Consider the following 22612-nt stretch of genomic DNA (forward strand, 5'->3'; position numbering starts at 1 on the left):
CACTAGAAATATGTGAAATCATTTATGTGCTCAGCATGAAAAAGAAGTCATATAAGAGGTCATTTTTCATACAGTGGGTTACATGAATATGACATTTTCCTGTAGCTGGCTTATGAAAGTTTAATGAGCGGGAAAAACCTGTTACTGTATTCTGTGCTGGAAAATCCCAGAGCTGCTATAACCCCGGAAAGAAGAGCATGAAGAGAAGCCGTGTGAGTGCCGCTTTCTCCAAGTCCTCCTCCAGAGTTCGGTCTGTTATTGGTCGTAAACATTCATCTGACAGGTCACACAGCCAAAATAGATCTTCCCCAAATGTGTTACAATTATTTCTGCTGTACTCCATCTTGTTTCTCTGGCCTTTAAGCAACTCCTTCAGCCCACCTTTTCCATTTACCGGCCTCCCTCGGCGGCGGTGAAAGCTGCCCAGCCAGACTCTTTCAGCTACTCTTGTGTTCTCCCTCCATACTTTTTTCCAAGTGTCCATAAACAAAAATCCCTGCGAGCGGTGGCTTTATTCCCGCGACAGGGCCGAGGGCATGGAATTCATCACTCTCTTTGACTGAGTTACACCTCGGCTCAGCTCAAGGTCAAAGCAATTACTGGACTTTCACTCCCTCTCTGACCTCCCTCTTTTCTCTGCTCTCCTCTTCACAAAACTCTGCTGTTCTTACTCCCCACCTCCACCTCACTTCCTCCTGTCTCATCACTGCGCGAAGGCTTTCTCTCCCACATCCATACACATCTTTTGTTTTCTTCTTTGCTCTTTTTTTTCCCATCTTAGCAAACTTACTCCTTCCTCACTCAGTGATGTCTTTCTGCTTAACAAACGTTACTTGGATGCTTTTTTAATTTCTTTTCTCTTTAAAGTTTTTTTTCTGTACTGTGTAACGCAAGTTCAGTTTCTTTAAACTTCTACTTCTTAGTCCTAGTTCACGTGACCTTGACTGCTAATGCCACCAGGTCAGTCAGGTCAGTAACCTTGTATCCGGAGTGAAAATCAGTCCCTGATTAGATATAACTAATAGATTTCCAAACAGACTCCATGATAGCCTTATTATTTTATTATCTTCACATCCCGCTTGTCATTATCATTACAGTTTAAACTGTTTATTCAGAGAAGGAGCTTTAGACAGGGAATTGACCATCAGACAGAGATTTCTGTGATAATAGTTTGGTAGCCTACCAGCCTGTATGGAAATCTTCCTTCTCACAGTTTTTTTTGCATTTTTTTAATGACAAGGTCCATGTGAAAGATGCTCAAAACTTCAAAGTCTGTCTAAAGCCCCCAGCTATGTAGTTTTACTATATGTAAAGGCAGTTGTATAACATATTTTGTGGCTCTCAGGGGAGCTGTGTAAATTGCCTCAAATTATGTCACTTGAGTGAGCATTCGTTTAGCTTCCAAGTAGAGATGCATCATCTGATCAGTGAGTGACTGGAAACTGTCAGTTTCTGCATAGCCTCAGGTATATCTTATTCCCTGCTGATCAAATTAGTGATGCACCTGATGAGAAATATAACTGGATGGACTGTGATGCAAACTGCATGGACTTCCATTGGTAGCAGTAAACTGTGCAAATATGCAAATCAGTATAAACTTGGCATATTGATTTGAACAAAGGTATTTTTTCCACTGCAACAAAATGTAGTGTAATTGTGTGCGTGGCTTCCTTAAATGCTAACACAGCAGCTGGTACAGCTGTCTGACATGTTCTCATGTGGACAGCTTTCACTTTTCTATGTGTTGCAGTAATTTCAGTAAAAGTAAGGAAATGTTTCATTTCTGTATTGTTTCAAGTACATTGAAGAAAAATTGTTGGAGAAAGTTGGATATACCAATTCATTTTCAGCCTGAGCTGCGCTGCTCTGGAACCTGTAGAACGTTTGCTAAGATTTGTTAGCATGAGCAGCAGGAAGAAGAAAAATGTATAAAAGTTATTTAAATGGCAAGTGCTTTATTCTGTACATGACTTAAAAATTTCCATTAACTTTGGTTTATAAAAATGTTTGGTACTATAAATCAAAGTTGTTAGAAAGAGAATCCTAATCGGCTAAAGTCAAAGTTGGTAGATCTGACTTTGATACAAAGATACAAGAGAACAAGTATTAAATACTGAATGCTTAAATAATAATAATAATACTTGTATTTATTTAAACAGGTTGTCTTAATTTTTGTATGCTTTTTATACGCACATCTGTCTTGATCTCAATATGAATAATAGCTACGTAATAACAGGACACATTATATAAACACAAATTAAGAAAAACATGTACAAGAATAGTTCCAAATAGACAAATTCAACCTTTTAAAATATATCAGTGAAATCAGCAAATGCGATTTCATAGGTTTCTGTAGCTCGTTTCATTTGTAGGCAGCAAAGTATTTGAATGTAGTTTTCCCAGTTCAGTGTAAACAAGAGGCACAGCTGACGTTCTACGACCTGATGTTGTAAGTAATTTGTTTAAATTCGATCAAGCAGCACAGTCTTGTAAATAGACATCATACGATACTGCTCTCTTTGATTTGTTAGGGAGGACCATCCCACTTTTTCATAGAAGATACAATGGTGAGTAAGAAAAGAATCACCTGTGATAAATCATAACACACTGTGATACACAGAACCAAGAGGTTTCAAAGTGGATATAAAAAGCATGCATACGAACGTGGACTGTAGACTGGATCCTTTTAGGTGACCTCGTAAATATTATCAGAATTTAAAGTAAATTTATGTGTGAGAATTTTGAAATCTATCAAAAGCAGATTGTAGATTTGCAAAATGTCCAAATCAAGTGACGAGCCAACAGCAAATATAATAGTGTCATCTGCATAAAACTGTGTACTGCAGTTTGGGGTGGCAGAGATGATAATGTTTATATACAGAATGATAATAAGAGGTCCAAGAATAGATCCCTGTGGAACACCTGTACAAATGGTGAGTGGACCTGACCTGAAACCTTTGGTAACTACTGTCTGAGTTTTATCAGAAAGGTAATCATGAAACCATTTGAGGGCGTGTTCATCCAAACCAATCAAGGATGGTTTTTTTCTGTGACATGATCTACTGAATCAAATGCTTTTGATGGATCTATGAAAAGTGCAATGCAATACTTTAAAAAAATACATGTATTCCAAAAGCAAAAAATAGGTGAAGTACATCATCTTCCTTCTTATATATAAAGAGGTTTCTTTCAGGTCAGTCAGGGCTTTCTTTCCCCCCTTCAGTCTACTATAATACAGCACAAAATGAAACTGCCAGAGGCGCTTTCAAAATAATCACCTCAGCTGCCAGAAGCAAAGAACCAGTTCTCAGTTGAGCACATAATGACCTTTGCCTTCTTCCTAAATTACAGCCAAGAAAAGGTTCAAGATTGCAGTTTTGATCAATTATCTGCTCCCCACTATGCTAAAAGCTACATTTGTAACCTTGGGAAAAATGTCAGAACCTTTCTTTTCCCAAAACGCTGAAGCAACAGAGCCAATCAGTTAAGGATTACTTGAACTGAGTGATTGCAACAATATGTCAAGAAATGCAGTTGCCACAGGCTTTGGATTTACACAAAGAGGGACAGAGAAATGGACAGAGAGAGTACAGGAGAAGAGGAGAAGCCCCCTAATGGCATGAGACTCCCATTACACAAGACAAGGTGCTAAATTACTCAGGTTAATAAGATGAAATTTTCTATCTCTGCTCCCCTACCCCTCCTCTTCTCTTCTCATCTCCAGTAGATCTTGATGATAATGATGTTTTAGATTTAAACCTGAGTGCCTAGTCTAAAAGCCTTTGAGGTGTTTTGGATGAGTGGCTGCAGCCTGCTGCGGATAGAAGTCTTTAAAACGTCATTTCCAGATCCACTTCAAATGCAAATTCAAAAGGCTTCCTGCCAGAGCACCCCCATTTCTGCTACGGCAAGAGCTCGCTTTCAAACATGCTTTCATGTCAATTGAGTTATTTTTATTGCAATGACAACATCTAATTTCTTATCTGAGCTTCAAAGTATTTTTCTCTTAATCTGTCAAACATGTTTTTATGTTTTCCTCTTTTTCCCCCGGATCAGGGATGAAAATAAATTTATTTTTTTTTTCTCATTCAGTGGAGTCATCCATTTTCCCAAACTACCTCAGAGTTAATGGCATGGTAAACACATAAACAAACAGCATGTTAGGTGTGTTAGCACTTTAAAATGGGACGATCTGTGGGTGTGCTTTTGCTCGTGTTTTACTCATGTAAATACAAATGTTGGTGCATGTGCCGTGCCACAGAGCTCTGCAAATCATGCACAGCATATGAAACTCATATCTCCGCCTCACTCTTCAGCTGCTATTAATTGTGGCTGTTTGGTTCTTTGTAACAAACAGAGAGATTTGCCAAGACGAAGCTCGACATTGATCCACACTGACTAATGTGACAGTGTTTCCTCAGGTGAATGTGTCACATATTACACCTGACACTGGTGTGATGGATTACCAGGCCCCCAGGTTACAGGAAATACACACGCGCACACACACGCACACACATAAATGAAATCATTTTTGGCACTGAAGGATGCACAGCAGAGTGCACGAAAAAGTGGTGCACACAGTGCTGTGTTTCCATTTTTGTTACAAAACACCAGTAAAGCTACACCAGTAAAAGGACCCTCATAAAACACACAAATACAACATCATGAAACATCATGAAAAGCTGCTACTTCAGATTCGTTTTTTAATCTGATTTTTCTGTGCCTCGGGTCATCTTCCAAATGGGCCACATTGGGAAGAGAAAGTTTGGATTGCTTAGTTATCAGCTAATACTAACTTAGTTAGTTAGTAAACTGCATCCATAAGCTGTAACAACTAATAAGATACTTGAGTATGATTCACCGAAACTGAAGCTTAAACCTCTTGTGGGGCTGTACCTCACAGAAAGCCAAATTATTTGTCAAATAATTCCATTCAAATGCTCCAGAAGGCACAAAGACCAACAGCTGAGTCCACCTACTGTAGATACAGGACAGAAACATAGTAACACAGGCTGCTGTCTGATCAGTAAGAACTGGTTTAGAGCGAGCGTAACAAACAAGCCATTCCCAGACTCCAGCACCAGAAATCATGTTACTTTTCATCAGTTTGGATTAAAAACATTTGACTTAGAATTTGATGGCAGCTGCGAGACATTTACTTAAGGGCAAGTTCAGACAAAAATTTTACAATTATTTGCCTGTTCCAGAAAAATGCCTCAAGATTTCAGGGAAAAAAATCCCTAAGCTGGGATGAACTCTGTGCTTGTTTAGAGTACAGTATAGAGACAAGCCATGGAAGCACAGGAGAACAAATTTTGTTTTGTTTTGTTTTTTGGTATGTAATGAGGTTGAAATATGTCCTTTTTAATGATGATGTAATGATGATGAAATTTTTTTTTTTTTTTTTTGCATGTACGTATATTTTAAATGAGGTGATATTAGTTTTATTAGGAGGACTACGGATGGAAATTAGCCTTAAGGCTATAATCTGGCATATTTTACATTGTTACATATGTTTGTTAATATGTATTGTCCTTCTTAAACAAATAAAGAAATAAATTTACAAAAAAAAAACATGCACACCCCACACAGAAAGGCCTCAGCTGCCCGGGGGATTCAAACCCAGGCCCTTCTTGCTGTGAGGCAACAGTGCTAACTGCTGTAGCACTGTGCTGGTATAGTGGTCAGACCAAGGTGTAACATTTCTCAGTAGTTATTCTATTCAAATTGCTATTGACCATCCTTTACAAAACAAAGCAATGTAGAGAGAAAATAAAGAGGCCGAAAAATAATTAGACAATAAGGGACGACCAGAGGTGGTGATGTTTTACCAGCAGCTGGCCAGCTTTTGCACGATTTCATTGATCCCATTAGTAGTGGGAATGCGAACAGAAAAAGGCTTGAAAGGTATTTAGTTTCCGGGTGACTTCCCCAGTGAGTTCGTGCCTCCAAGTTGTCCCCAGAACTGTTTGGTCTAAAAGCAGCTAGCGTGTCTGTCGAATATGGTTCTGTGAACAAGAGCAAACATCCCTGAGTCGACCCTGTAACCGTAAGTGGGAGGGAAGGGTTTTTTTTTAAATATTTTCTTGGGCTTTTTTGACAAAGCTAATTGCCTACCTGATTCAGTGCATTTGTTTGCTGCTCTCAAGCCCTCTCTAGATTGCATGTGACACTGCACTCAGCGCCGGGTCACTGGCAGGGCTTCTGACTGCGGGCCAACCCACATAAAGCATTGTTTTCACAGCTGGAACTCGGCACAATGTGTTGCGAAGTTTACAGGAACAGCCTGTTTATCGGCTCGTTTGGGCCTCCTACTGTATTTGATTACAGTGTGGGACCCACTGGATTCATGAGGTGGTAAAACGGTTATGTAAGTGTGAATCTGGGAAACAGAACCAGGAACCAAAATGGAGGGAACTGAGATAGTTGCTGTTTGTTGTGCCAACCTTATATGACACATTTTAAGTTGTTCGTGTGTCTGAGTCTTTGTGAGAGTCTGTTCTAGTTTTTGACAGGGCTGCTTGTTCCTGTGGAGTCCTAACAGGCAGTCTGTGTTTACCTCAGAGAAGGCACTGAAACAGCCCCAAAAAGGCCCTACAGGGGCTGTTCCTCAGATCCAAACATGCCCAAAGGTGATCTTATATGCTCCATGATTCTCCTTCTGTAGCACAGTGGAGACTCTATATAGGATTTCTCTACCCCTGCCAAATCTGTCTCCTATTGTTTTGTTTTTTTTTAAATCCAGGCTTTACTAATCCAGCCAGCTCGCTGTGCCAAAGCGGTAATTTGTGTGGTCAGCCACCTCCATCCCCTTCCTCCTCTTATGAATACTTAATGTTATTGAGGATTACTTAAGATTTTAAAGCTTTTGTGGCTTTAAGAACGGTGGGTGTGGCTTTTTGCTGTCACAGCAGATCTCACACCTATAAATCCTAAACCGTCGGGGAATTCTCGCTCCGTACGAACACCAGGATTTTAATTGGCTACATCAAATAAAACAGCGTCTTTTTATATGCTGACATTACAACATTTGCCAGTAGCATCATTACAATTAGACACACAGTTGTAAAACGCTCACTAATAATGCGGCTGCATTATTTTTGAACACTGGGATTCTAAGTGTGTTTTATGTGAAGTATTAAATCGGTGGAATATGAGCCACGATGGGCTGCGTGTACGCGCAAATGAACAAACTCATATTTATAGCAGTCACAGTGCAGAATGATCTAGTTAGGACTGAAATTAAAAACGTTTAAAGCACAAAGCGTTTCACTGTCACAGTCCATCAGCTGTCTTGGGGGGAAAAAACACACATTATATGATTGATTTGGAACTAGTGAGTCTTCAGGGGAAAGAAGATATTGGCTTTGTTTATTTGAAATCTGTTCTCAGTTTTGCTGTGGGGGGGTGGGGCACAGGTTGCTATATTGTCTAGTGCAATTGCAGCAGCTAGCTTGAGGGACAAGTAAATTACAATGTAATTGGACAGATGATGCAAAATGGCTCGTGGCTTTATACCCGTGTCACAGATGGTTGATAAATAACCTTCTGAGCTGATATCCTGTATGTGTGTATGCAAGATAATATCTGAGGAAAGACTGAAGGCATGCTCTGAGACGATGAGAGTTTCTTTTTCAGAAAGGGTGACATTAATTCATCGTGTGCTCACCTTTGGTTAAAACCATGCGAATGGGTGTCTGTGTGGCATGATTACGTGAGAACTGAGGGTGTGTGCGTGTGTGTGTTCCCACATTTTGACCTAAGCTGTGAATTTTATCCGACTGAGTTACAACGTAGTGGCCCAGTCATCCATCTGTTCCACAGCCCCTATGCAATTGTAATTGCATTAGTGCAGTGTTGATTTTTTTTATTAGACACCTTTTCCCAGAGTCCCCAGGCTCATTTTCCTTTATTAGACAAAGTCTGGAAAGACAATACAGAGCCTCTTGTCGTAGAGTCCCCGCAGACAAAACTTCACTCCAAAGTGAGCTGAGTGATAAGTGGGCAGGACTGAGATCACTGAGGGGATTTGGGAAGGAATGCTGCAGGCTGCCTCTGTTTGTGTCTGCCTCTGTCCCGCTCACACGAGTATGTTTCAGTCTAGCCGACACAAAGAATGTGCTCCAAAATCTGGAAATGTTACACCATAATGCTCCAATCGCGCACATTAATCGTCTCTGTTGAGTCGTGTTGCAGTGTGAAACTGAAAAATAGATACTTAAATACTACATTTGAGGACGTCCATCTTTGGGTACTGGGCAGCTCAACAGTAGGAGGGACGGTGTGTTTCACACTGAACATTGAACTGTATTTTGCAGTTTGAACATGAACGTTTTTGTGATAAAATTGGATCAGATGAATACGAGTAATGAAAGGCGATCACTCGCTGTGCTGGAACTGTTTTGTGAAAGTTCACATGAACTAACTATAAGTTCAGTCTGTGCCCTCTTCCTCCATCCATGCACCTCCCAATCATTTCTACTTAACAAACTACATAGATTACTACTGAATTATTACTAGATGTTTGTTACAGTCCCTAAATTTATATGAAATAGCACAGTGCTGCTGCCATCAACAAGCTTTTAATAACAGAAATATAGTTACTTGCAAAGGACAAACAGAAACAAAAAGAAATGGGACCCTCAGCTAAAACAAACAAAGGAGGAAGAAGAAGAAGACGAACCGACCACACAATGGGCCATTGGATCCAGGCTGCTCCCTTAAACTAGCTCTGGAAAACTAGGCTAATAGAAACCAAAAACAGTAGTGCTGGTTACCCCCAACCTATACTTAATAAACAAACCTATAAAAGCAACAGAAAGGTGAAGCCGGTGCTGATGGAGATCAGGTAGGAGGAGAGAAGGACCGAGACGCCATTTGCCAACCACCTTGCTCTGTCTGTGAGGTGAGTGGGAATGTGTTTTGGGTCATCCTTGTAGTATTGTTTGTGGTTGTAAAAGGCAGCCACATGCTGTCTCATTCCCTCTCCCACAGCGAATATTAATAAAAATCTATACTGGAGAATGAGATAAAACCTTTGGCTGTATATTCATTTGTTTCCTATACTTAAATTACATCCTGCAGGATAAATGTGGTGACTGTCATAGTAAGTGCAGAAAAAACAAGCTCTGCCCTCACGTTCAGATGGCTCCACAGTCAGTGTGTCATTCTCATGACACACTGACTGTGAAATTATGACTTTGTCAGAGAAATATATCTGCATGCAGAAATACACCAATCAGGACCACTTTACCACAGACAGGTGAAGTAAATAACACTGATTATCTCTTCTTCATGGCCCCTGTTAGTGGGTTGGAATTTATTGGGGAGCAAGTGAACCTTAGTAAGTTGATGTGTTAGAAGCAGGAAAGAAAAGGCGAGCATAAGGATTTGAGTGAGTTTGACAAAGGCCAAATTGTGATGGCTAGACGACTGGGTCGGAGCATCTCCAAAACTGCAGCTCTTGTGGGGTGCAGGGTTCTAATTAGCACCCGATCGCCCGGCGCTGTGCCTTGTTGAAGTGCTGTTGTGCTGGGCTGAGAATTTCTGCTGTTAGCTACCAGAACTGATTGCTATCCGGATTGATCAATAGCTGCAGACCAATCAGGGTGCTGACCTCTGTCCACCACTGAAAGCACCAACAATGGGCATGTAAGCATCAGAACTGGACCGCAGAGCAGTGGAAGAAGGTGGTCTTGTCTGACACATCGCATTTTCTTTTACATCACGTGGATGGCTGGGTGTGTGTGTGTGTGTGTGTGGGTTGCTTACCTGGAACACCTGGCACCAGGAGGAGCTATGGGAAGAAGGCGAGCTAACAGAGTCGGTGTGATGCTTTGGGCAATTTTCTGCTGGGAAACCTTGGATCCTGCCATCCATGTGGACACGTATCACCTGCCTAAGCAGCGTTGCCGCCCATGTACACCCTTTCATGGATACAGTATCCCCTGATGGCTGTAGATGATGCTCCCTGCCACAAAGCAAAACATGGTTCAGGAATGGTTTGAGGAGGAGTTTGAGGTGTTGGCCTGACCCCCAGATCTCAATCCAATTGTGCATCTGTGGGATGTTCCTGATGGAGGCCCCGCCATGCAACTTACAGGACTTAAAGGATTTGTTGCTAACATCTTTGCACAGATACCACAGCAAACCTTCAGGGGTCTCGTGGAGCCCATGCCTTGATGGGTCAGGGATGTTTTGGCAGCAGAAGGGGGAACAACACAATATCAGGCAGGTGGTCATAATTTTATGCTTAATCACCATGAAAAAGTTAATTTATTTATTTTTTGCATATTTGTCACACTTAAATGTTTCAGAGCATTAAACAAATGTTACTATTAGTAAAAGATATTTAACTAATATTAATGAACCATTATTGATGGGTTGGGGCTGCTTTGTTGCTTCAGGATCTGGACAACTTGCCATAATTGATTGAACCATGAATTCTGCATCAACTCTAGTCAGCAGAAAATTGCTTACTGGATAAGCATGTATTCAGGGCTGAAATTAGGCTGAATTCAAGTCTTTGTTTAAAAAAAAATAAATAAAAAATTAGACTTAAAAGGACATCTTTGCAAAGGCCAAAGCTAGCTGACCAGCCTTTCCAAAGAAAACAGTGGCCATGGACATGTGCAGCTTGCTGAGATTAAGCAGACATTACTGTAAAAACAGCCTCTAACATTTCTCACATTGTGATTGTGCTGATGGTCCATCTTTAGGTAGTTATCAAGCCACGTGGGAGGTGATGTGATTTCTTCTGAGGAGGATGATTATAGTGTGGCTATAAAAACTGCACTGAGACTCAGTATTGGCAGACAAAAAAGGGCACCTTAAAACCAAAAGTGGCCATAATCTTGCCTGGGAATAGTTTCAAGGGTCATAAACAAACATTCACGCCCAACACCGGATGAACAAACACTGAGATATCTCCCTTTGTGCAGCAGCTTGTTAGTAAGTGACCAAATCTTCACACATGACTGGCCTCAGATGCAGAAACCCATCTGGACAATCATGGGATGAGCTGATGATTATACTGCAAATACATTTCAACCACTGGTTATTTCCTGTTTTATTTATTGGTGGTTGAGCAGATTTTAAAAGGGTTTTTGCCCTAATGGGAAACATTCTTTTTCAACCTCTGCCTTTGACATTCGTTTTTTTTAATTGGGTAAAAATGCAACACAGCGGCTCTTTGGGTGCATTTCCATCTCTGCTTTTATATTTATTCATCTCCTTGGCATCGCTCAATATCTCTGTCCCTATCTCTCGCTTTTATGCTGTCGCCATTTTCCCATCCATCAGTCTGATTGTCCAGATATAGACGTTATATTTGCTGTCACAGCTGAGATGCTGCATGGACAGCAGTGAGTCACAGCACTGTTTTCCTCAAGCTTTCGCCTCAGCTCCATGTACCCGAGAGTTTGCCAGTAGTGTCACTTGTCACTCGCTAAATCTTTGTAATTTCTTTGTAATATGTGTCCTGGGCTTCGGCTCTTTCTTCACCGCTGTGACACCTGCTGCTGTCGTCTGACAGATCACCGATGACACCAAGTCTCTGACAGAGAAGCGCTCACCAAAGAGAGGGCTTGCAGAACACCAGCAACAGTGTCACTGATAATAAATGTGCTTCGATGTTGAGCACATTTCTTTTAAGAACTGTTGAGATATTAATTAGGCCAAAAGGAGGTATTTATTGCTGAAATTTACATCTGTCTTAACTTACAGGAATTTGGCTGAAAATGTAATAAATACAATCTGATAGTACACATCTGTATGGATTGCAGTGTCTAGACTGTGGTACCCTGGTATTCTAGTAAAGGAGCCCTCACTTTAAAGTGGTAAAATTAGTCACCCTGGCAACAGAGCAGCACTTTAATTCACTTCCAAAAGAGCCAGCTGCTAACTGTCTGCCTCCCAAACCCTTCTCCTCTACCTCTCATTAGCTGCATTACTGACCAGCGCCCAGTGAAAAGACTGTAGAACGGAGCAACCAAAGTGTATCAATAGTTAGCTGCTGGATAGCTTTTAACTTGAGTCTAGACCAGCCGACGAGAGCTTTCATCTGTGGCCCGGACTTAGGCACAGCCCGTACTTTCATACCAGTTCAAACTATTGCCATTGACCCTCTGAGGCCATCATAGGTAATAACCTTAACCCTTACGGTACCCTAACCCTAAATTGTTTTTAGAAATAATGAAAAATAGTTTTTGATGTGTGGCAATTTTTTTTTCACTCCCTGGTGCCAAGACTGGGTTAGAGTTTGGGGCTATCACCAACCCCTACTCTGACCTCAGAGGGTCAAAGTGTAGTGACTTCTCTTCCAGTTATGTCACGAGGTTGACAGAGTTTAGGGGACATGTCTGGTGAACTGTTAGTTGAAATGCACAAAACTCAGTTGACATTTATTTTCTTTGAATTCTGATGGCATCTCATCAATTTCCAGTATTCTAGTCGTAATGTAAAATCTATTACAACTCATTAGCCTGCACTTCACTCTGTGATTAGTGCTAGTTTGTAAGTTAGGATGCTAATGTTGAATGTGAGCAGTTTTTGTTAAAATGGAGCCTTTCTTAAATATTAAATAGATTTCTTACAGTGAGCACGTCAATATCTTTACTTTAGCATTTAACTGAGCTTCAACTCAGTGTGTTGGAATAGTTTACACCAGTTCTGTAGGTGTGCACCATTCAATCAGTACAATAAAGCCACCTGCCCAGTACAGCCTATTGCAGAGGTCCCTCTCATGCAGCCAAAGCTGCTCTGGCATGCTAACGCATGCTAACACACGGCCCTGTTCCATCATAGTTTGGTCCTTGTCAGTCCCATTTTCTCATGTTTGTCCATGACTTTTACTTGCTGCCTAATATAATTCATCCCCTGAAAGGTCCCATTGCTGGAAGATCATCAGTTTTAGTCACTTGACCTGTCAGCAGCTTAATGTTTCGGCTGATTGGTATATAGCAAGCCACCTTCCCTTTCTCTGCTCAGTTTCTCACTCATCCTAGTTCCTGTTTTAAAATAGAGCACCACACCCGCTAGCCTCTTGTGTCTGCATTGAGGTCCTCTCACCAGCTTTCCTGACACTCATTTTATTTCTCCTTCCAAAAATGAGATGAGAACTAAACAATTGTCGTATCTGTGCATTACATAGGTATGCATCTAGAAGCAGGAGGTGATTAGCCTGGCTTAACTTGGAAGCAGCTGGTGTGTTTCTGTGCAGAGTTCAACAATATGCTTTCAGCAGTTCCAAAGGATTCATTGTGTGTCAACTCCTCAATAATCCACTCCATCTTTTATAATCATGCCATGGTCAAAATGAACACAAATTTAGGCAAGTGGCAAATAAATGGACCAGCTTACGTTATTGCTTTGAAGAGGCTCAGGAAGAGTGTCAGGAAGGAGCAAACATGGATGGAGTAAAGCAGAGTAAAGCAGGTATTATGGTAGGGAGTGTGGAGTGAGTGTGATGAAGGTAAAGTCCTTCTAACTGAATTAAATGTGCACGCATTTCTTTTTACCACCGATCCTTTTTTAACCTCTCTCCTTTCTCAGATTGTCGCTCTCCTCCACCATTAAATTCAGCCGTCTCATTTCCTGCCTCCCTCTCCTTTCATCCTCCTTGTCTTAATTTATGAATGCTTGTCATTTCTCTTCTTCCTCTTCTCTTCCTCCAGTATCTTACCCCCTCTTTTCTGTCCTTACTCAACAAGCTTCTCTAAATCCACGTCCTCGTCCTTCTGTTCTCTTCTCTCTTCTCCTCGAAAACACTCGTGAAAATGTAATGTGCATTTAAACATTAGTAAATCACAGTCATTTTGTGCCATTACAATAATTGCCATAAACAAACAAGACCATTACAGGAAGATTTGCATCTTCTATGAGCCTCCACAAAGCATTTTGCATTATGTGCTGTTGGCTGAGGTCTGCCATAAAATGTGCAGGAGTGTTTCACGAGAACAGGATGCTCTTTCTTTTCGCCTAAATTGAACCAAAACATTCAGAGTGTCTGGTGACGGCAGATGGTGGAAGGAACGGAAGAACGACACAAAATTGCCTTCATCGTGTTTATCCTGAGAACATGTTTTTCTTCAAAGTAGAAATTGTGTAATTACTGACTTTCTTGTGTTTGAGCGAGAGATGAAACATGAGTAAGTGTCTAATCATGTTAAGTTTATTCATATTGAGAAAATGGCCAAATAAAGTAGGCTGTTACCAGTATTTGGACAGGGATAAAAAGAACATAATGTGCATAATGTGTTTACACCATCCCCACCTACCTACCCCTCGCTGGACAGTGTGAAAAGCTATTTAATATCTTTTATTTGAGTGATTATATTGGACTCAAATGACTGAAATAGATAAGTATTATCTGTCTTGACCTTTCCACAGAGGATTTTGTTGTCTCTTAAAGCTCAGACTGAACCGTTGCATCTGATGGGCTGTAGCAGTGATGTTGATTTGGCCTGATCCAGTGCTGAATTTTGAGAAATTGATGGGATCTCTGCAAAACTACATGAAAAAATGTTGAAATTGTTTTGCAAAATGAGCCACGTGTGCGTTTTCTTCATTGATTTGCTGGACAGCATTGACCGAGTTAATCACTGCCGTCGGAGGCAGCTGGATTCAGAGACCCCCCCCCCGCCAGGTCAGCGAGCTCTGTGTCATCTCCATTTAGTCAAAGCCATTGATGTCACAAAGATGCACGCGAGGTGCAACAGCGAGACCACTCACTCCACAATTGTCCCATTTTAACCCAAAACTCAAACGTTTCCTAAACCTAACCGACTACTTTTGGTGTGCAAACAAAGGTTTTCAGAACAGAACCGAAACACTGCACCCAAAGCTCTCCACCAAGCTGAGGCTTAATCCACCACCACCACCCTGTCAGCCTACAAATCTGGACATTATTGGGCTTTAAAAGAGAGTTATCTTTGTCTACGGCCACTGTGTCGAGGCTCCTAACACATGCATATTTGTGTATCTCTGTGTTGCCTGTTGATGATGACAGTATAGCATTATTTTACACCCTGTAATAAGCGTGCATTGGAGCAGTAGCTAAAGTTAAAGTAAAATGACACTGAAATGTGAAATGAGCCATTGTTCTGTGTCTCATTAAAGCAACAAGGAAAAAAATGGATTCAGTAACACACCAAGCTGCTGTAGCATGGATCATTTCCTATCTTATATGACTTTGGAACAAAGCTCCACACAAATGTATTAATGTGTTGATGGATGACAACATCAAATCAAAAGGTTGTTTTTTTTTAGTCTTTTTTCCGTTGCAGTCAATGTCATTTTTTTGGCGTCGTGACCTGGGGTTTGAGAGAACCACCTCTGTCCAGAAAATTTTTTAATTGAACTCTGTGGAGCTGCAGTGGATCCTTGAAAGATATGCACAAAAAGCAGTTTTGCTGCAAGTGATGATTATATTTAAAAAAAAAACACATATCTCTGTGCATGCCACCCTTCCTGTGTGGAAATCTGTCCATGGCTCGTGTGTCCTTCTATTTATGTCTGTCTTTTTTGAGTCCATCATGGCAGCTTTCGGAGATGGCACTGCATTTCTGTCCCCCAAGCTCTCTGTAGTCATAAAAATATCTGTGTGGGTTTGAGGGGGAGGAGGGTGGTGGGGTTGAGGTCTGAAGCCAAAGAAGTCACAGAGCCGTGGGCTACTCTGAAGAGGAGATGGACACTTGTTTTGTACACCAGTTTTCATCCACTCACACACGTACATACACATGCAAACACCCGCACATCCCACCACCAACAAACCCAGATACACACACACACACACACACGCATGCACGCACACGCTCATGCACACTTGTTTTCTCCTCACTGCCCCAGGGAAGAGAGGAGGCTTTCAAGGCGACTGTGGAACCTTCAGTCAACCAGAAAAAAGGATTTTTTTTTTTTTTTTTTGGCATATCCCAAACCGATTCAGTGTTGTTTGTGTGCGTGTGTGTGTGTGTGTGTGTGTGTGTGTGTGTGTGTGTGTGTGTGTGTCTTTAAAAGAGAAAGAGACAAAAGATGGAGGTGGAGAAAACACAATAAAGGCTCTTATTAAACCAAAAAGGGCACATTTCGACTTTCCAATTCAGTTCTAATCAAGTGCTGCGCCACACTAAATTCATCATTTGTCTTCCTGCTTTTGGCTGAATAATTGGATGCGATGCATTATGATAGATAATGTGCTGTGTGGTCCATAAAGTGGCTGTAATGCTACAGAGAGACTATAGAGAGTGGTGGGTGCTGTGCAGAGTGCAAAGCGTGGTGCGGCGCTAGAATGACAGACAGCTATTATAAAACAGCACCGAGTCATTTGGTCCTGATAAGAGACACGCTCTGTCCAGGCTCTTAAGCCTTAGAAAAGTGGAATACGCTCTGCTGTCCTTGGATGAGAGTACTCACCCTCACTCATGTCAATTTGTCAATTCTGTCCTTTTCTGTGTCAATGTTTCTTTTTTGTTGCGTTACAGTCATCCATTTAGTGACAAATGACTTCTTGTAACGGTCTCTGTCTTCCTCTCTGCAGGGAGATGAAGTGCTGACCGTCATTAAAACGAAGGCTCAGTGGCCTGCGTGGCAGCCGCTCAACCTGTAAGTATCTTGCTCAAGGGCAAAAGTGCTTCTTGGAAGGTTACGGTTGAAAATATAAAAAACATAAAATGAAGCTGTCAAACAACAGCCATAAAGTTAAATTCTTGTGTTAGCTGGCTCCACAAAACATAAAGCCCCAGTCAGAGATGATGGGCATCATCATTATGATTATCACCTTCTGGGCTTTCTTATAGAAAATGTAACATTTGACTTTTCTTCGGTACAAAATGGACCGATGCAGCGCTGCCTGCTGTCTTGATTAAAGTGAAATTGATTTTATTCATTTGATTTTCTTGTTGATAAGTAGCCTACAAATCCACCAATTAATTTTCTAATCTATGCTGTTGAGTTAAATATCAGCAGGTAGACTGAAAACAGCGAATTTGGACCAACCACAAAAACATAACACAGTTTTTGCACGAGCAGCTAAATGCATGCAAATCATGTCTGTGACGCCACAGACAGTATAAAAGATGGATGTAGTGTGATGTCACCCACCGGTTTGTGAAGTCTCATTTTGAAGCCTTGAGATGTGTGAGACAGTCACCATCTTGGTATTTTAAAACGGGATATGATGAGGAACGCTAGGATCTGAAACCACACAAATCCTGGATAATCATCCTTTATGAAACTACAATTTACAAAACAGACTTTATGTTTTATTCAGTGTGATCCAAAATGAGAGGCTGAGCCCATAAACCCATCAGGAAAGTGTTTAATGGAGTCACGTCTGAGGGCCATTTTCCCCACACACCTCTATAGGGCTGAAAGTCTTTTTGCAGCTAGTGCCCCCTGGCGGCCATCTTTTTGATGGCAGGTTCAAGCCACTTCTACCTCGCCCACCAATGGGTGCTTTCAGCGGCGTCTTTCCGTCTGTTAACAGGACACCTCAAAAAGATTTGAACCAAAATTGATGAAACTTTGTGGACATATTCCTTAGGGGCCCAAGGACATGTGTGATCATTTTCAACGTCAAAGGTCAAGCAACATTTTCTCAAATGTAAAAAAATATACCTCTAATTCATTCTTTTTCTGTTTTAAATTAAATAACTCACAATAATGCAACATATACTCATACAGTTCTTATCTCCTTTTCTTTTTTTATTTCATTTTATTTAGAGGATGCAATCAGGGTGCATAAACTGAATACAGTTATATCCAGATATATAAATGCCATTATTTATTCATGTGGGTCTAATTTTTGTCAATAAAAATATAAAATCATATTTTACAGTTTTTAAAAGCCAATAAAATAAATTTCTAGTCTTTGTGAGGTAGTAATTTATGATGCAGTACGGCAACATTGGGTGGTATCTGTTGCAGTGTAGTATCGGCACATAGAAAACCTGGGGGTGGACGAGGTATGCGCCCTGCTGAGTGCCCGTCTGTTTGCTAATGCGCGGCTAAGGCTCAACAGGTGGTATATGAGCACGGTATTCTTTCAGCAAGAAATCTATATTTCACTTATAGCCTCAGGAGAGGAAGCAGTGACAGGTTCTGGACCTGAGTATGTGTTTAGCATTATTTAGCATTGTGAGTTAGCCAGGCTTAAAGAGAGTCTCCTGAACACTTCAGGCTCAACAAAGCTCAACAGTGCATTAATGTCACTTCACATGCAGGATTTACTAGATTTATTGTTGAGGTCTGTTCAGACATGTGCGCGTAATAACCGAGAGGAAGAGAGTGAAGTTCTGTTGAGTGTTTATACTGAAATGGAGCCCCTCAGCGTGCACGTCATGCCTTTTGTGTGTCTGTCTGGGAATACTGGAACCATAGGAGGTCAGATGTTACATCTCCTGTTTTGCAGGACCACTTGTACATCCTGCAGCCAAGACAAGATGCCTGATTTTCTCAGTTTACAAAAAAGTTTTTTTTTAGGCCCAAGAAACAATAAATCAGTCTGTCTTGTTAAAAAGATTTTTCCTTCAAGCCAAAATAATTCTGCAGCGTCTGTTTCCTAAAGCGCAGAGTAATCCGTCTGGTTTGAAGCAAAGTGATACAGCGATCAACATTTTATTGATTTACTTCTTTGTCTTTAAAAGACAAAGAAATATGAGACTATTTTATATTTGATTCCTTTGTTACTGATTATCGGGTTGCAATTTCAGCACATTGTGACCTCTTTATGAATCACAAAGAACTAAGTAAGTTCTTAATTAGCATTAGCATACAGTAAGTATTTAAAGGTTTGCTGAACTTTACATTATAATTAAAATTCCGATACTATTGTAATTTATTGCACACGTTTTAATAAACACATTCATAATTGTTTGATGATGATTTTCTTTATACGCGTCTCAAAAACCAGGCTCACTTGTTTGAATAGTTGCACACTCTGGCATCCTGCGCTCTCTCTGGAATTAGTTCAAGAGCAATTAGAAACTTATCACAATTGTAGCCCTCAGCCACACACACACACAGACACACTCACACACACACTAATGTACTGTATCTTTCACCAAACATCTGTTTAATTACCCCTCCTAGCGTTGTCTGTCATTTGCGATATATTGTGCCACTATTATATTTACTAATGAGAACATTCACACACACGCTCGCACAGCCACACACTCACTGGCAGTTTGAAACATGAGCTCATTTTGTTGTATTTTATATGCAAACTTGTCAGGTTATTCTAAAATGTTTGTCTTTGCACATATGTCTTTGTTAATACATGATAATTAAGACACTGCTATTTTTTTTTTTAAAGAAAAAAATTAAAATTAGTTTTTAATTGTTTTTAGAATAGCGCATTGCTTTCACTAGCTTTTGGACATGCAAAGAGAATATGTAATAATGAGCAATTTTCAACCGCTAATTGGATATTTCAGAGCCTCTATTATCGAGTAATTAGCAGTGCGGCGTAGATCAGAGGTCATGACATCAAAACTGACCATTTTTCACTGAAACTGCAACAGTTTAATGTTGAATATAATGATGAGATTTTTATGCTCTACCATTACAGTAATATTTAGGATATGTTTTTAATTATTTACTTTCTCTGTTCTCGTCCTTTCTCCACCACCATTCCCAGACGAGCCGCTCCCTCCGCGGAATTTTCCGTGGATCGGACCCGTCACCTGATGTCCTTCCTCACCATGCTCGGGCCCAGCCCAGACTGGAACGTGGGGCTGTCAGGAGAGGACCTCTGCACCAAGGAGTGTGGCTGGGTGCAGAGACTGGAGACAGACCTCATCCCATGGGACGCAGGCACTGACAGCGGTGTCACATATGAGGTGGTGTATCCTGATTCTGCCAGTATAATCTTTACTTACACAAAAAGTGCGAAGCTAAATTAGTTGATGCAGAGGTGACGGAGGAACATTCGCTGACTTTCTGGATCGTTTTCTGGTGAAACATGCCTCTGAGTGCCCTCCTATAAACTTCAGATGTAGAAGACACCTGAGAGGTGCGACAGGCCGTAGAGGCGTCGCAGTTTTGAAACAATTTAACAAAACTGCCTCGGAAATCTTTAACACTACAAGTCCCCAGGATTTCGACCTCCCCCCTGAAGTCCTGAAAGAGGGTCAAAAGACCCTTAGTCCAAACTGACGACTCTGATGGCTCCAATTAGCATCCCTTCAATTGTAAATGTGGCCATTGCCTGAGGAATCAGCAGGGGGGGAGGAGAGCCGAACTCACAAAAGCACTTCTGTACCGTCAGGCCAGAAGGTAGGAGTGTGAATAGTCCATGTTGGGGGTGGGTGGGATCTTTGATGGAGGCAGCTCTACAGTAGATTCTCCTGTAGGTAATGCTCTGCAGAGAGGGTTGGGTAGTTTTGAAACATACATGAAGTGTTTTTGGAGAGATGTGACCTTTTGCAGCTGATCCATGATGTTGTGCTGCATTATCCAGGTCATTGTGCCAAATGTACATATAGTTTGCAAAACATACAATCTGTTTCAAGAAATATGCAAAGGTTTTTCTTTTAAATAAAGCTAAGTGGGTTCAAAATGACAGTTTAGAAATAAACTAACCAAATTAATTGTGTTGATCCACCTCAAAAAAAGTCATGCAAAAAGTGTAAGCAAAAGAGTGTAAGCTGCTCCTGAGTGTGGGGGGGCTGGGGCAGATCTGGGAGACTTTGCACATGCAAATTTGCATGCAGCCTTTTGTGCTGTGGAGGATAAATAGGTGACTGCTTCACCTATGTAGTTCACAAGAGACAAAATGCAGAAGAGGTTCACCACTCAGAAGGCATTGGAACTGATTCTGAGCAATGCCAGCCCTTGTGATTCAGATGGAGAAGACATAGACCTTCAACCGGATTCGGACTCTGAGCTATCTTCAGGTTAGATTTCTCAACCTACCTATTTTATTTTCCTGACTATTTTTTACTTAGAACCAAACAAAAAGTTAATTTGAAATTGTTTATCTTGCAGATGAGGAGACTCTCCCTCTACCAAAAAAGAGAGCTCGTTTGGGGAGTAAGCCGACTGAGACCGCGAAAGATGGCACAGTGTGGCGTGAAGAACAAGTGGGGACACATCTCCATTTCACTCCAATAGAACCGTACGCCACAGATGGAGAGCCAAGCGCTAAGGCCAGACGAAGTATCCGGAGTCGCCTTCAGAGCTTCCTCTGTTTTATCACTCTTGACATGCTTCGTAGCATTCAAGAATGGACTACTCAACATGCATGTCACACGGAGCAGCTGGATTGGTTCATGGATCTCCCGGAATTAATGGCATTTATTTCAGTCATTATCTTGCGGGGGGTGACCAAGGTTCCATCACTACTTGACAGCTGGTCAGCAAACCTGGCAAACCCAAGGATCATTGCAACTATGGCCCGATACTGCTTCCAAGACATCATGCGACACCTACGCTTTGATGACATGTTTACACGCAGTGAGCGAGCGGAGACCGATAAGTTTGCTGCAATCTCCGATGTTTGGGGATCGTTTGTCACTAACTGCATCGCATCCTACAACCCTGGTCGACACATCACAATTGATGAACAGCTTTTCCCATCAAAGACTCGCTGTTGTTTCCTGCAATACATTGCAACAAAACCGGACAAGTTTGGCATCAAGTTTTGGGTGGCTTGCGACTTGAAATCAAAGTACATCTGTAATGTCTTCCCATATCTTGGCAAGGACCCCAGTCGTCCCAGCGGGGAGAGACTGTCCGAGACTGTAGTGATGAGGCTGATGGAACCGTTCATGGACAAGGGCAGAACTGTAACCACGGACAATTTCTTTACATCATTGTCACTTGCACAACGACTGCGTAGCCGGAAAACCACTATCCTCAGCACAGTCAACAAGAGTCGCCGGGAAATTCCTCAATCCGCTAGACAGATGGATTGCACTGAATTCACCACTCAGGTGTTTTCAACCACTGGTGCCACGCTGACAGTGTATGCACCCAAACGGAAGAAGGCCGTTTACGTTCTCAGCAGCATGCACAGCGTGGTTGAGACTGAGGATACCACCAAAAGGAAGCCAAACACGGTCACACAATACAACAAACCAAAGTGCGGTGTGGATGTGATGGACCAAATGGTGCAGGAGTACAGCGTGCGTGCAGGAACACGGAGATGGCCAGTTGCCGTGTTCTACAACATGATTGACATGGCAGCACTGAATGCACATGTGCTTTATCAGGCATGCATTGGGGTGCAGGAGAGACGGGTGGACTTCCTGGTTGAGCTTGCAAAAGAGTTGGGTAACTCTCATGTGAGTGAGAAGAAGGCACACAAGGAGAAACTGCTTCGGCAACAACCTTCCACACCCAGCCCAGGCAAAAGGGCGAAGTGTCAGGTCAACCATCGATGCACGAACAATTGTGCAACTGTGAGATGCGTTGACTGCTACAAATACACATGTGGCAAATGTACCAGGGACATACCCTGGCAGTGCCAGGTATGTTCCGACAGTGCAGACAGACTGCTGAGTGAGTGCTGAAATGCCAGTCACACAAGGACATGCCACTCACACACACACACGCAGCCCCCCACTGTGCCTAGTGTAAATATGTATGGAATTGTTTTATTTCTTGTATTTTTTGT

The 22612-nt window shown here is 41.6% G+C and overlaps 1 protein-coding gene across 1 annotated transcript in view; it reads left to right on the plus strand.

Moving 5' to 3' along the window:
• spon1b (spondin 1b) overlaps positions 1-22612 on the plus strand; it is a 110273-nt gene that overhangs the window by 60767 nt on the left and 26894 nt on the right. Inside the window, 2 exon segments of the mRNA XM_030731198.1 lie at positions 16535-16599; positions 19634-19835. Coding sequence (XP_030587058.1) covers positions 16535-16599; positions 19634-19835 — 267 coding nt within the window.

This window comes from Archocentrus centrarchus, chromosome 6 (assembly GCF_007364275.1).
Source record: "Archocentrus centrarchus isolate MPI-CPG fArcCen1 chromosome 6, fArcCen1, whole genome shotgun sequence".
NCBI lineage: Eukaryota > Metazoa > Chordata > Actinopteri > Cichliformes > Cichlidae > Archocentrus > Archocentrus centrarchus.